The following is a 17,288-nucleotide window of genomic DNA, read 5'->3' on the forward strand; positions in this document are numbered from 1 at the left end:
GTTTCCACCAGAACTAAATCCTTATTCTGGAAATCACTGTTAATTGATTGGGATCAGTTATTATTTTCTTCATAGCAATGGCGGCCGAACCAAAGACAGTGACCGAAGATGCAAAGATCGATCTGTTCGAAGATGATGACGAGTTTGAAGAGTTTGGAATCAACGAAGGTATACCACGATTTACTCTTTCTTTCGTTTCAGGAGGTCAATATTCATCGCAATTGAAAGGGAAATTTTATTATTCTCCATTAGCAGATTTTATTGTCTCTGCTTACTAGTTTAGGTTTTATCTTGAAATTTATATCAAGGCTCGCCGTCTGTCTATAAATTTCCTTTTTCTCTTGTAGGTTTAATGTAACTATTGTCTTTTCCTTTGCGATTAGTATGAGATTTAAATTTTGGAGCATTGTTGATTCTTTGTATTCTGAACTTATTTTTTTCTTATGTAAATATAATAAATTTGACAGAGTGGGAGGATAAGGATGAAGGGAATGATGTTGCGCAGCAGTGGGAAGATGATTGGGATGATGATGATGTCAATGATGATTTCTCTCTACAGCTTAGGAAGGAACTGGAGAACAACACTGAGAAGAACTGAGCTAATTTTAGTAATTTCTGTTGTTTTCATGCTTTTTTCTTTTTCATACGTCTATTCTGTGAATCGTGTACAACTTTCAATTCATTGAAATTTAGAAGCTTACTGTAAACTGTCAATGTGGAACTAAATGTTATGATTTTGTGAATTCGTTTCAATCCCTTGTTAGATTTATATGCTTTGGTTTTGGGTGGGAATATGACTAACTGTTTAGATGCATGCGATGAATGGATCTTATGGCCATATGTGCACAAGTTGATGCAGAAGGATATTTTCTATCTGAGGGGATACTTAGAATGGTCAATATACCACACCTAACCATATTTTGTTTTGGCTGGTTGATGCATTAGTTTTTGTGCACTTGTGTTTTTGTCTTTCAGGTGAACTGATTCAATTTGTTTGTGATGTGACTTTTTGGTAACAACAGAGTTATATATGGAGGCATGATCTGTGTGATTTTGCTTGTTATGTTATGTTGGAGGGTTTGGAGTAGATTGAGAGATAAATTTTGTATCTAAGCCAATAAGAGTTGTAGGCAAGTGCTACTTATTTTCTGGAATGAGATTTAAAAATTTATTTCTTTTAAAACTTATTTTCATTTTCTGTATTGATGTCAGTTGGATTTCATTTTCACTTGTTAGAGAATATGAGAGGTTGAGTTATAGATAGGTTTCCATCTCAGCTAGACATGGAGCATCCATTCTTCCATTTTATTTGATTAAAGGCAATAGCTTGTACATATTATTCTCTGAATATATCTTTTTGTTAGCCTTCTACGCAAATGCAAACAACTCTCCCTAAGCTGCTTCTTTGATATCCATACCTGAGAATGCCTATAGAATAGTCTGCTTAAGCCTGCAGAAAGCTTAGTGTTGCCATTAATAATGAACCTAAAATCCATGTTCTTGGAAGAAATTGTCGCAATGCCTATTAATGACTCTGTTTTGTACGGTTTTTAGGTCATGGAGTGGGTGGGTATCTGCTGGGTTTGTTAGTAAACTCAGAAACACATAATAATGGGAAGATGATGCTCTTTTCATGTGCTGTTAAATTCAGGGTTTTGTTTATATTTTATAAGAAATGTTAACCTGGTGGGGATTATTCATTGTAGATGGGTGAAATAATATAGCATTGTCATTGAATTGGCTAATACTCATCAAGATCCATCGGGATTATATTCTGTAATAATTAGAGCAGCACAGTTCATCGTTAAACATAAACTTTCACGTGTCATAATTTTTCTTTATGAAAGCCATAAAAAATAATTCAAACTTTGAGTTCATTTTCCAGATCAAACTGTGACATTTGATTTTAGCAAAGACATTGCGTGCATCTTTCTTTTTGGAGTAATCTTACTGATATATTTTGATTCTTTCGACGGTCAAATTAAAGCCCAAATGTTGTAGTTTCCGAGTTATACTTCATTAATGGAGTGACTTGGGGAATATAATGTTTTTAAGCTATTTGACGTTCAAGTCAAAGCCAAAGATGAAGCCACCGGATCAAACAACATACAAACACACAAACAAATGCTGGGAAGAAGCTGACAACTATGGTTTATATTTCGACATGGCAGGGACCAGACAAAAAAAAGTGGTCAATTTTTGCATGGCCTCCAGGGCAACGCCCGTAAAATTACAGTTGTCCCAGACTCATGGTCCATGTAGACTCTGCCAAAGTTTTGGGATAAAACTCGTGGATTATGGATTAATCTGATGTGGTTTGATTGAAAAAATGATAAATTCAAAAATCTAATAGATTGAATTTCTTCCTATCAACTGAATTGGATGATAAAATTTTTAACGGTTAGTATCACGTGATGCCCACAAAAGTGCCACATCATATTTGATTGACTGAATTGCATCTGATTAATAGAATTTTATGTTTTCTGAAAAATTAAAATGGTTAGTTTTGTGCACAACGATAACTTTCTTTATTTTCTCTTATATAAACTAAATCAAAATCACTTGAGAACAACTTTTGGCACTAAAAACTTTTATATATTTGAGGACAAATCATTTTTGAACTATTCACTTGCAAATCTTTTGCTCTAATCAAACCTCTTGCTTATACACTTTCTTGATTTCTTTTGTATTAGGTTGTACTAAACTTAAATTTTCATATACACTCTTTGAGAGAGATTATAGTTTGAATTCATACAAAAATTCATACTAGAAAAGAGTGAGGTTCATTTTTGGAGAGACAAAAAATTTCTAGTAAGAGGAAGTGAGTTATAACACCTTGGAAGTTATTTGTACTGTGAAGAAAAACTTGATTGGAGTTTTGTCAACCAATAATTAGTGGAATACTCCAAGAGAGATAGCTTGGAGGAGTGGGCATACGTCGGGTGGCGCCAAACCACTATATATCACTTGTTTGATTTTCTCTTCTCTTAAATTTATAATTTGTATTATGTTGTTTTGACTATATTGATTATTTGAAATATATTTTTTCATACTTGCAAATTGCATTAAAAATAGCCATCATTTATTAAATTGCATAAATTGGTTTAATTCTTTAATTTGGTAAAGATTGTTTTAAATTGTCTAATTCATCCTCCTCTTAGACCATTCGATCTTTCAAGCATGAGTGGAAGTTGTGTGTGAACAACAACTAGGCACACACCCATATGTAAGCAGTGCACACACTCATGGGTATAGGGCAAAAGTAGAATTTGACCAAGAAACTAGGTTAGAGAGATAAGGGTCATCTTGAAAGATAGATTAAGCATTTGGAGCACACAGTAGTACCTCTTGTGCCAATTAGTTAAAGTATATAAAGGCATGAACCATTAGCTAGGTGAAAGCTGGAGAGATATAAACGTGCTAGTCATTCTAGGATAGTTATGAGGGGACACTAAGAGTAACTATTCCTGACGTAGGACCTGCAGTAGGGTAATGCTCATAGTAGAACCCGGTTACAGTATAGTAGAGTTGAGAAATCAAAGAGAACTCACATGGTCAAGGTGTCAAATCTCTGTATTTTCTCCAGACCGATCAACCTAGTATTCAGTTACAATACAACTTCTAAATTCATATGCTTCTACCAAGTTCAATAGCGTCACATTAGATAAGACTTCGGGGATGTGGTTCCTTAGTGACTAGACTGAGACATAGTTCAATCCGAAAGTAATATATATAGCCTAGTTAACCCTAACTTAAGTTACTAAGACCCGTCATCATTCAGTAAAAAGTTTAATACTAACTTTAGATGATAAAGTTAGGGGCATTGTGGGGAATTCAAAAGATATACCAGTTAGAGTCTCTTACTTACTGAGTGTTTTACCACTCATTCCCTTACTTTTATCTGTGCAGGTACAAATGATCATATGGCTATGAGACTAGTGGTAGTTAGAGGGCATAGAGCTGGAGGGCAATTTTGTCATCTCCCTTATCTCTAATTACTTTACTTTCAGTTTATGCTAGTACTATGTTATACTTTATGTTTTTAATTGTTTTGGTTTTATGAACATCTTTTGATGTTTTCTGACATTAGTTATTATTTTAAAGGGTACTTTGATAATTTTTCAATAATATTAATAAAGAAGTTTTATTCAGATATTAATTATATGTTAGTTTTTTTAAAAGTAATGCTCCAATAGTCAATTTAAGTAGTACTTTCCTTCAGAGGGTAATACTTCTAGAGGGGAGTGTTATAGCTAAGCTCTTTGAGATGAAATCTCTAACTGAGAAATGATTTCATTGTAAGAATGGTTGATTCATCAGTTCTTGTAATTATTATGTCATCAGCATAAATAAGTACAGAGAGTGAGTAAACATTTTTAGAGCAACAAAATAAAAAATAATTAGATTTAGCATGTGTTAAGTTAGCATCAAAAAGGGCTTCAGAGAGTTTGGAAAACCAATTTCGAGACGCTTGTTTGAGACCATAGAGAGATTTATTTAATCAGCAAATAAAAATTTCCTTTTTCTAATAACCAGGTGGAAGTGTCATTTATACTACCTCATCCAAATCTCTATGTAAAAAGGCATTATTAATATCAAGCTGCTAAAAAGGTCATTTTTTTACAACACCTATAACAAGAAGAATACAAATAATAATAAGTTTGGTCACGGGAGCAAAGGTCTCATGACAATTGATTCCTTTTAATTAGTTGTATCATTTTGCTATAAGTCCGGCTTAGTAGAGTTCAATAGACCCATCAGACTTGCTTTTAATCTTAAAAACCTACTTGCAACCAATTGGTTTTTTGTCATGAGGAAGAGGGACAAAAGCCTAAGTATTGTTATTCTCAAGAGCTTGTATCTCAACTTGCATCTACAACAATCCATTTCGGAACTTGCACAACTTTAGCAAATTTTTTGTGTTCATTAATTGAAGACAAAGAAGTAAGAAATGAGATATGAGAAAGAGAAAATTTGTCATAAGATAAACAACTTTCAATGAGATTAGTAATACCTGAACTTGAAGAAGAAAGATTAATTAGAGTATTAAAGCATTGATAATTACTTAAGTGAGCTCGACGATGGCGAGAGTGAGTGGAACAATGAAGTTCTTGAGGATAGACTGTTAGAATCATGTATATGGTCTCTATCTAAGCATATATATACTGAGTATGCAAGATAGAAACCAAAATTAAATTGCGGAATATTAAACACTAACCTCCAGCCATTGCTTGACGATTTGATGCAGAATAATCCTCTGGAAATTATTGTAAACTTTCGTCTTCCAGGTGATCTCTTTTTCTCATAGAATGGTGTATGTTTTCAAGTGTAGAAAAAGCTCACCCAGGGACCCTATTTATAGCCTGAAGAAGCATTCTACCATCAAGAATGCTACAAAAATTGTGGAGTTATGGCATGGGAGTTACAGACCATTACACCATGAAGAAATAACTGCATGAAACAGTTACCATTATCCCATGAATAAGTAACTGCTGCAGTTACCATTATCCATGGAAGTAACTGCATGAAGCCATGAAGGAAAAACTAACATTCTCCCACTTGGTCTGTAACCCATCAATCCACATACTACAGAAATTGTGGAGTTATGGCATGGGAGTTACAGACCATTACACCATGAAGAAATAACTGCATGAAACAGTTACCATTATCCCATGAAGAAGTAACTGCTACAGTTACCATTATCCATGGAAGTAACTGCATGAAGCCATGAAGGAAAAACTAACATTCTCCCACTTGGTCTGTAACCCATCAATCCACATACTGAAGTAAATAAATAAAATACATGAATCATGACGATAAGTCCTCTAAGAACGAGTATTATCTTCCATGTATCACAATGTATTTATTCCTCTATAACTTAATGAATAAACCTTATGTTTATTCTGGGTCCAAATTTGATTATTTTCTCAACCAAAATGTGCACATAAAATGAGAAAACTTAATCAATTGAAAAACTGAATAATTTTATTATAGAATATGTATATACATCAAATCACATAATGGAACCAACTCCCATCACTATTACAACATGAGACTAACTCCCATTCGCTCTACATGATCCTTAAAACTTTTTGGTGGCATTCCTTTTATCAAAGGATCGACAATCATCAATTCAGTGCTGACGTGTTCAATGACCACTTTATTTTCTTTTACACGTTCCTTAATGTCGATATGTTTACTTCGACTACTACTTTTATTATTTTTAGCCAAGAAAACAGCAGCTAAATTGTCACAATAAATTTTTATCGGCTTAGAAATAGAATCCACAATCCTAAGCCTAGATATGAAACTCTTCAACCATACACCATGTGATGTAGCCTCAAAACAAGAAACGAACTCAGCCTCCATGGTAGATGTAGCAATCAATGACTGCTTAGCACTCCTCCAAGATATGGCTCCGTCGGCAAACAAGAAAATATATCCAGATGTTGATTTTCTTGAATCAACACAGCCGGCAAAATCCGAATCGGAGTAACCAACTACCTCTAAATTATCAGTCCGTTTATATATAAGCATGTATTCTTTGGTCCCTTGAAGGTACCTCATCACTTTCTTTGCAGCTCTCCAGTGGTCTATACCTGGGTTACTCTGATATCTTCCTAACATCCCAATAGCAAATGCAATGTCAGGTCTTGTGCAAACCTAAGCATACATAAGGCTTCCAACAACTGAAGCATAGGGAATGCTCTGCATTTGTTCCTTTTCAAGTTCATTTTTAGGGCATTGGTTCAAATTGAACTTATCACCCTTCACAATTGGCGCTATACTTGGCGAACAATCTTTCATCCGAAATCTTTCTAAAACTTTGTTGATATAGGTTTCTTGAGATAGACCTAGTATGTCTTGAGGTTTGTTCCTATGAATCTTAATGCCAATAACATAAGATGTCTCACCCATATCTTTCATATCAAAGTTTTTAGAGAGAAATTGATTTACCTCATAAAGCAATCCTTTATCATTGGTTGCAAGTAATATATCATCCACATATAGAACAAGGAAACAAATTTTACTCCCACTGACCTTCTGGTATATACATTGATCCATGATATTCTCTTCAAAACCGAATGAAGAGATAACCTCATGGAATTTCAAATACCATTGACGGGATGCTTGTTTCAATCCATATATAGACTTCCTAAGCTTGCACACCAATTGCTCACCATCACTAGAGGAGAATCCTTCAGGTTGTTTCATATGTACCTCTTCCTCTAAATCTCCATTGAGGAATGCCGTTTTCACATCCATTTGATGCAGTTCTAAGTCAAAATGGGCTACTAATGCCATTATAATACGAAAAGAATCTTTCTTAGATACAGGAGAAAAGGTCTCCGTATAATCAATTCCCTCCTTTTGAGTGAAACCCTTAGCAACGAGTCTTGCTTTATATCTCTCGATGTTACCTAATGAGTCTTTCTTTGTTTTATAGACCTATTTACACCCAATGACCTTTGCCCCATTAGGTAACTTGACAAGATCCCAGACTCCATTACTCTTCATAGATTTCATCTCATCTTTCATAGCATTGTACCACAAAATAGATTTACTACAATCCATTGCTTGTGAAAACGTAACAGGATCATCTTCGGCTCTTAAATTATGGTCAATTTCTTGTAAATACACTAAATAATCACTAGAAAGCTGATTTCTTCATTCTAGTTGATCTTCTTAATGTTGTAACACTATCCTCTTGTGGAGTAGAGTGTACAACTGGTAGTTCAACAATATCTGAAGGTTGTGAACAGTTTGATCTACTAGAGTATTATCAGCAACTTGTGGAACTTCATTGACTGGTTGTTCAACATCCATTTGAACTTGAGGGGTGTTGTAAATAACAACCAATCTATTACTCGAAATGGGTGGTTGAGTACCTGAATGATCTTTCTCAAAAATTAAATCCTGAGATTGATCGCTCCCACTGATTAAGTCATTTTCAAGAAATTTTGCATTTTGAGATTCCACTATTCTAGTGCTATGTGATAGACAATAAAATCTATAACCCTTAGACTTTTCGGCATATCCAATGAAATAACCACTTATAGTCCTTGGGTCTAATTTCTTTTCATGTGGATTATAAACTCTTACTTCAGACGGGCATCCCCGAACGCGTATATATCGCAAACTCGGTTTCCAACCTTTAATTAACTCAAATGGTGTTTTAGAAACAGCCTTGGTTGGAACTCGGTTCAATATATACACTGCCGTTTTAAGAGCTTCTACCCACAGTGATTTAGAAAGATTGGAGCTGCTAAGCATACTCTGCACCATGTCCAATAGAGTTCGGTTTCTTCTTTCTGCCACACCATTTTGGTCCGAAGAACCAGGCATAGTGTATTGGGCAACAATCCCATTTTCTTCAAGAAACCTTGCAAATGGACCAGGTGCTTGTCCATCATGAGTGTATTTACCATAATATTCTCCACCTCTATCTGATCTCATGATTTTAATTTGTTTTCCAGATTGTTTCTCTACTTCTGCCTTAAAAACCTTAAAGGCATCTAATGCTTCATTCTTGTTATGAAGCATGTAGAGATACATGTATCGTGAATAATCATCAATAAATAAGATGAAGTATTTTTGACCATAAGCGTCCATATCAGGACAACAAATATCTGTAAGTATGATTTCTAATATGTCTGAACTCCTCTTGGCACCTTTCTTTGACTTGTTGGTTTGTTTTCCCTTTATACAATCCACACAAGTATCAAAATCAGTAAAATCTAAAGTATCTAGTACTTCATCATTCACTAACCTTTTAATTCTCTCTATGGAGATATGTCCCAATCTCCGATGCCACAATATAGAGGAATTTTCATTCACACTTCTTTTAATACCAACATTATCTTGAACATGCATCAAATTAAATGAAACATTATTTTGTAAATGAATTCGGAACAAACCATCAGACAATGTACCATTTCCCACAACTGCAGATTTATAAATCAAACTAAATGCAGTTTCATTAAATGTAAAAGAAAATCCAAAGGGTACAAGTCTTGAAACAGAAATCAAGTTTCTAGAGAAACTTAAAATATAAAAGGTTCGTTCTAAATCCAAAACAAAACCAGAATCTAAAACTAATCTGCACGTTTCAACCGCTTCCACATGTGAACGCATCTTATTTCCTGAATAGATGTTTTGTTCACTGGCCATCGGCTTCCTTTGGTTTAAAAAGCCCTGCAAAGTATTTGAAACATGGATTGTAGAACCAGAATCAATCCACCAAGTGTTATGACAAACATCAACCATATTAGATTCATAACATACAAGTGAGATTGGATTACCTTTCTTTTCAAGCCAAGCTTTAAACTTAATGCAATCCTTTTTTACATGTCCTTTCTTTTTACAGAAAAAACATTTGGATTCCTTTTTAAATTCAGGCTGATTGAATATTTTATTCTTTCCCTTATACTTAGCTTGGTTTTTCGTCTTCTTCCCTTGTGTAACCATATGTGCACTTTCATTCCTTTCAATCAACAACCTTCCTTCCTCTTGAACACACATGGTCAGAAGTTCATTGATTGACCATTTTTCCTTATGTGTGTTATAAGAGATTTTGAAAGGTCCGTATTGTTGTGGAAGAGAATTTAGAATGAAATGCACCAGGAAAGATTCAGACATCTCAATCTCAAGAGCCTTAAGTTGAGCCGCAAGATCCCTCATTTGCATGATGTGCTCACGCACACCTTTAACACTAGTGAGCTTCATTGATGTAAACTTTGTTATTAGAGTGCTGACAAGTTCTTTATCTGAAGACTCAAACTGTTCATCAATAACCTTCAGTAATTGCCTGACATTATTACACTCAGGGATTGAACCACGAATACTAGCAGATATGCGTGTCCTGATGAACATCACACTCAAGCGATTAGATCGCTCCCAAAGTTCATACAAGGCAATTTCATTCTGAGTGCTAGTTTCTGTAGCTGTAGGTGGTTCATCCTTCCTAATAGCATAATCAATGTCCATACACCCTAATTGGAGAAGAATTCTCTCCTTCCAAATTTTATAATTGTCACCACTCAAAATAGGAACATCACATACATTATCAGAGAAATTCACAGGTTGAATAACTGCAAATAAATATTAACATACACGCTTAAGTCACTAAATTTGAAGCTATCAAAATTAATATCATGTTCTACCAATGTATAAACATGCTTTAAATATATAAACCATATAACATAAAAACTGCCTGTGGGCTAAATTTTTAATTTAAATAGGTTTATCTACAAATATATAAACCATATGATAAAACTACCAAATTATATTCTTTTTCTTAATTCCTGTGGGTAGATTAAGAAAAATAATTTGTTATTTCATCCTAATTAATCACATAAATATAATAAAAATTCTTGTGGGATAAGATTTATCATACTTACATAATTAATTACAATTGATGTCATATAGCTAAATGTGATCTCAAGATACTTAATGTATAATTTTGATGTAATCAAAGATGTTGTGGCTACTCTATGATCAATCAAATATTATACTAATCACATGACATCTAATTTTATGCATATAATCCTTAAGAAATTATTTAAAGTATAACTAAAATTATGCATAAAATTAATCATATAAATAATATTAAATTATTTAATAAACACTAAAAATTGGATAAATGAAACTTAAATTATCCAATTAAAATTAATAATAATAATTTTGGCAATCACATATTATAAAAAATATATTTTATTAAGGCCAAAAAAATATTCAAACTTAACCCTAACAAAGTTATTATTCATGGCAACTAAAACTAAAGCATATAACAAAGTACGATGTCCCAAATTCTCAACGAAAATGAAAGTTGGCTGAACGGCAAGTGTCTCACTCAGAACCTTGTGGCCTGGGTTCAAGACACGAAACTGCAGGAAATTTTTACATTTTAATAAAGTATATGAACGACATGTCATCCGCTGGAGATGAATGCAGATGTCATGTCGGCTGGCAGTGCATAATAAAAGAGACAGAAGTGTGACATGTCGTCTGTAGAAACTAAAAGCAAACGACATGTCATCTGAAGATCGTCCCTGACCTCTAGCCGGGTCAAGATTCGGGTCGATTGACCCGTATACATTTTGCACTCTAAATCAGCCTATAAAACTCTGATTTTGACGTTCCATATATCAAAATTCTCAGTTTTTGATGTAGAATTCATCTAAATAAAAATTTTATTTAAAAAATGCCAACAGCCAACTTTCTCTCTCTAAAGAAATTCGGGATTTGATAAAATTATGCATGTTTAACACATCAAAGCAAGGCAGAGGCATAAAATAGCTCTGATACCAAATGTTAGAATCATGTATATGGTCTCTATCTAAGCATATATATACTGAGTATGCAAGATAGAAACCAAAATTAAATTGCGGAATATTAAACACTAACCTCCAGCCATTGCTTGACGATTTGATGCAGAATAATCCTCTAGAAATTGTTGTAAACTTTCGTCTTCCAGGTGATCTCTTTTTCTCATAGAATGGTGTATGTTTTTAAGTGTAGAAAAAGCTCACCCAGGAACCCTATTTATAGCCTGAAGAAGCATTCTACCATCAAGAATGCTACGGAAATTGTGGAGTTATGGCATGGGAGTTACAGACCATTACACCATGAAGAAATAACTGCATGAAACAGTTACCATTATCCCATGAAGAAGTAACTGCTGCAGTTACCATTATCCATGGAAGTAACTGCATGAAGCCATGAAGGAAAAACTAACATAGACAACTAGTTGTGTAATAGAAGATTCCAAAGCATGTCTGTTGGGGTTATCTTAGACAACAAAGGAAGACTTAGTGGATAGTGGAGGCAAGGTGATGGTGTTATGAGGGATGTGCGGTGCTGTAAGGGGATATATTATGTTGTAATTAGGAAAAGGAAAGGGGATTGCGGAAGGCAAAGAACGGTGAAGATGATCTAGGCTATGGAAGGGAAAATAATTCTAAAATAAAGTCACGTCATGACTATTGTAAATTTTCTTGGTGTTAAATAAAAAATCTTTTCATGTTTTTTCAGCATAAGTATAACCAATGAAATCATGAGTTTTCTCTCGAAAATAAAATTTGAGATTGATGTCCATGATATTATAACCATAACAAAGACAACAAAAAACATGCAAATGATGATATGTAAGAGGTTTGTTAAAAAGAATTTTATATGAAGTTTCCATGTAAAACTTCAATAGTAATGCGATTAACAAGATAACAAATAGTGAGAATGCAATATTCCAAAATTCTAATTGTAAATTTACTTGAAAATGTAAAGAGCATGCAATGTTAAGAAAGTCGCGATGTTTCTGTTCTATAATACCATTTTGTTTAGGGGTACCTAAACAACTATGTTGATGGACAACACCTTGATTATTGAGAAATGTGTTGAACTCATTTGAAAAAAAAATTCAGGTGCATTATCTCTACAAATATGTTTGATATTAGAGTCAAATTGACATTCAACCATAGCAAAAAAGTTACGAAAATGAAATAGGATTCTAATTTAGTTTGCATAAGTATATCCATGTTGAACATGAGTGGTCATCAATAATGGCGAGAAAATGTCGTGCACCAGAAAAGAATAAAAATTTATATGGTCCCTAAACAATAAGGTGAATTAATTCAAAATAAACTGTATTAAAATTTTGTTTAGTTGAAAAAAACAGACGATAATATTTAGACAAACGACAAATGGTATAAGGACTTTTATTACAAAGGAAAATATGAGAACCCTGTTAGTTTTTTCTTTCTTCATGGCTTCATGCATGGTAACTGCAGCAGTTACTTCTTCATGGGATAATGGTAACTACTTCATACAGTTACTTCTTCATGGTGTAATGGTCTGTAACTCCCATGCATAACTCCACAATTTTCGTAGCATTCTTGATGGTAGAATGCTTCTTCAGGCTATAAATAGAGTCCTTGGGTGAGCTTTTTCTACACTTGAAAACATACACCATTCTATGAGAAAAAGAGATCACCTGGAAGATAAAAGTTTGCAACAATTTCCAGAGGATTATTCTGCATCAAATCGTCAAGCAATGGCTGGAGGTTAGTGTTTAATATTCCGCAACATAATTTTGGTTTCTATCTTGCATACTTAGTATATATATGCTTAGATAGAGACCATATACATGATTCTAACATTTGGTATCAGAGCTTTTTTATGCCTCTGCCTTGCTTTGATGTGTTAAACATGCATAATTTTATGAAATCCCGAATTTCTTTAGAGAGAGAAAGTTGGCTGTTGGCATTTTTTGAATACAATTTTTATTTAGATGAATTCTACATCAAAAACTGAGAATTTTGATATATGGAACGTCAAAATCAGAGTTTTGTAGGCTGATTTAGAGTGCAAAATGTATACGGGTCTGTCGACCCGAATCTTGACCCGGCTAGAGGTCAGGGACGATCTTCAGATGACATGTCGTTTGCCTTTGGTTTCTACAGACGACATATCATACGCATCACTTCTGTCTCTTTTATTATGCACTGCCAGCCGACATGACATCTGCATTCATCTCTAGCGGATGACATGTCGTTCATCTACTTTATTAAAATTAAAAAAAAAAAAATTTCATTCAGTTTCGCGTCTTGAACCGAGGCCACAAGTTTCTGAGTCAGACACTTGCCGCTCAGCCAACTTTCATTTTCGTTGAAAAATTGGGACATCGTATATTCTTATATGCTTTAGGTTTAGTTTTCATGAATAATAACTTTGTTAGGGTTCAGTTTGAATATATTTTTTGGCCTTAATAAAATATATTTTATAACATGTAATTACCAAAGTTATTATTATTAATTGGATAATTTAAGTTTCATTTATCCAATTTTTAGTGTTTATTAAATAATTTAATATTATTTATATGATTAATTTTATGCATAATTTTAGTTTAATTGAAATTATACTTTAAAAAATTTCTTAAGGATTATATGCATAAAATTAAATGTCATGTGATTAGTATAATATTTGATTGATCATAGAGTAGCCACAACATCTTTGATTATATCAAAGTTATACATTAAGTATCCTGAGATCACATTTAGTTATATGACATCAATTGTAATTAATTATGTAAGTATGATAAATCTTATCCCACAGGAATTTTTATTATATTTATGTGATTAATTAGGATGAAATAACAAATTATTTTTCTTAATCTACCCACAGGAATTAAGAAAAGGAATATAATTTGGTAGTTTTATCATACGGTTTATATATTTGTAGATAAACCTATTTAAATTAAAAACTTAGCCCACAGGCAGTTTTTATGTTATATGGTTTATATATTTAAAGCATATTTATACATTGGTAGAACATGATATTAATTTTGATAGCTTCAAATTTAGTGACTTAAGAGTGTATGTTAATATTTATTTGCAGTTATTCAACCTGTGAATTTCTCTGATAATGTATGTGATATTCCTATTTTGAGTGGTGACAATTATAAAATTTGGAAGGAGAGAATTCTTCTCCAATTAGGGTGTATGGACATTGATTATGCTATTAGGAAGGATGAACCACCTACAGCTACAGAAACTAGCACTCAGAATGAAATTGCCCTGTATGAACTTTGGGAGCGATCTAATCGCTTGAGTATGATGTTCATCAGGACACGCATATCTGCTAGTATTCGTGGTTCAATCCCTGAGTGTAATAATGTCAGGCAATTACTGAAGGCTATTGATGAACAGTTTGAGTCTTCAAAAAACACACTTGCCAGCACTCTAATAACAAAGTTTACATCAATAAAGCTCACTAGTGTTAAAGGTGTGCGTGAGCACATCATGCAAATGAGGGATCTTGCGGCTCAACTTAAGACTCTTGAGATTAAGATGTCTGAATCTTTCCTGGTGCATTTCATTCTAAATTCTCTTCCACAATAATATGGACCTTTCAAAATCTCTTATAACACACATAAGGAAAAATGGTCAATCAATGAACTTCTGACCATGTGTGTTCAAGAGGAAGGAAGGTTGTTGATTGAAAGGAATGAAAGTGCACATATGGTTACACAAGGGAAGAAGACGAAAAACCAAGCTAAGTATAAGGGAAAGGATAAAATATTCAATCAGCCCGAATTTAAGAAGGAATCCAAATGTTTTTTCTGTAAAAAGAAAGGACATGTCAAAAAGGATTGCATTAAGTTTAAAGCTTGGCTTGAAAAGAAAGGTAATCCAATCTCACTTGTATGTTATGAATCTAATATGGTTGATGTTTGTCATAACACTTGGTGGATTGATTCTGGTTCTACAATCCATGTTTCAAATACCTTGCAGGGCTTTCTAAACCAAAGGAAGCCGATGGCCAGTGAACAAAGCATCTATTCAGGAAATAAGATGCGTTCACATGTGGAAGCGGTCGGAACGTGCAGATTAGTTTTAGATTCTGGTTTTGTTTTGGATTTAGAACGAACCTTTTATATTCCAAGTTTCTCTAGAAACTTGATTTCTGTTTCAAGACTTGTACCCTTTGGATTTTCCTTTACATTTAATGAAACTGCATTTAGTTTGATTTATAAATCTGTAGTTGTGGGAAATGGTACATTGTCTGATAGTTTGTTCCAAATTCATTTACAAAATAATGTTTCATTTAATTTGATGCATGTTCAAGATAATGTTGGTATTAAAAGAAGTGTTATGAATGAAAATTCCTCTATATTGTGGCATCGGAGATTGGGACATATCTCCATAGAAAGAATTAAAAGGTTAGTGAATGATGGAGTACTAGATACTCTAGATTTTACTGACTTTGATACTTGTGTGGATTGTATAAAGGGAAAACAAACCAACAAGTCAAAGAAAGGTGCCAAGAGGAGTTCAGACATATTAGAAATCATACATACAGATATTTGTTGTCCTGATATGGATGCTTATGGTCAAAAATATTTCATCTCATTTATTGATGATTATTCACGATACATGTATCTCTACATGCTCCATAACAAGAATGAAGCATTAGATGCCTTTAAGGTTTTCAAGGCAGAAGTAGAGAAACAATCTGGAAAACAAATTAAAATCGTGAGATCAGATAGAGGTGGAGAATATTATGGTAAATACACTCATGATGGACAAGCACCTGGTCCATTTGCAAGGTTTCTTAAAGAAAATGGGATTGTTGCCCAATACACTATGTCTGGTTCTCCGGACCAGAATGGTATAGCAGAAAGAAGAAACCGAACTCTATTGGACATGGTGCGGAGTATGCTTAGCAGCTCCAATCTTCTAAATCACTGTGGGTAGAAGCTCTTAAAACGGCAGTGTATATATTGAACCGAGTTCCAACCAAGGCTGTTTCTAAAACACCATTTGAGTTATTTAAAGGTTGAAAACCGAGTTTGCGACATATACGCGTTTGGGGATGCCCGTCTGAAGTAAGAGTTTATAATCCACATGAGAAGAAATTAGACCCAAGGACTATAAGTGGTTATTTCATTGGATATGCCGAAAAGTCTAAGGGTTATAGATTTTATTGTCCATCACATAGCACTAGAATAGTGGAATCTCGAAATGCAAAATTTCTTGAAAATGACTTAATCAATGGGAGCGATCAATCTCAGGATTTAATTTTTGAGAAAGATCATTCAGGTACTCAACCACCTATTTCGAGTAATAGATTGGTTGTTATTTACAACACCCCTCAAGTTCAAATGGATGTTGAATAACCAATCAATGAAATTCCACAAGTTATTGATAATACTCTAGTAGATCAAACTGTTCAACAACCTTCAGATATTGTTGAACCTCCAGTTGTACACTCTACTCCACAAGAGGATGGTGTTACAACATTAAGAAGATCAACTAGAATGAAGAAATCAGTTATTTCTAGTGATTATATAGTGTATTTACAAGAAATTGACCATAATTTAGGAGCCGAAGATGATCCTGTTACGTTTTTACAAGCAATGGATTGCAGTAAATCTATTTTGTGGTACAATGTTATGAAAGATGAGATGGAATCTATGAAGAGTAATGGAGTCTGGGATCTTGTCAAGTTACCTAATGGGGCAAAGGTCATTGGGTGTAAATGGGTCTATAAAACAAAGAAAGACTCATTAGGTAACATCGAGAGATATAAAGCAAGACTCGTTGCTAAGGGTTTCACTCAAAAAGAGGGAATCGATTATACAGAGACCTTTTCTCCTGTATCTAAGAAAGATTCTTTTCGTATTATAATGGCATTAGTAGCCCATTTTGACTTAGAACTGCATCAAATGGATATGAAAACGGCATTCCTCAATGGAGATTTAGAGGAAGAGGTATATATGAAACAACCTGAAG

General features: G+C 33.7%; 1 protein-coding gene across 1 annotated transcript; it reads left to right on the forward strand.

Moving 5' to 3' along the window:
• Positions 1-753, forward strand: LOC123204176 (protein DSS1 HOMOLOG ON CHROMOSOME V-like). Its single transcript, XM_044620757.1, has 2 exons — positions 1-168; positions 468-753. Exons 1-2 carry the CDS (start codon positions 78-80, stop codon positions 596-598), a joined length of 222 nt encoding a protein of 73 aa, XP_044476692.1. The 5' UTR covers positions 1-77; the 3' UTR covers positions 599-753.
• Positions 754-17,288: the final 16,535 nt, after the last annotated feature.

Source organism: Mangifera indica, chromosome 20 (genome assembly GCF_011075055.1).
Source record: "Mangifera indica cultivar Alphonso chromosome 20, CATAS_Mindica_2.1, whole genome shotgun sequence".
Taxonomy (NCBI): Eukaryota; Viridiplantae; Streptophyta; class Magnoliopsida; order Sapindales; family Anacardiaceae; genus Mangifera; species Mangifera indica.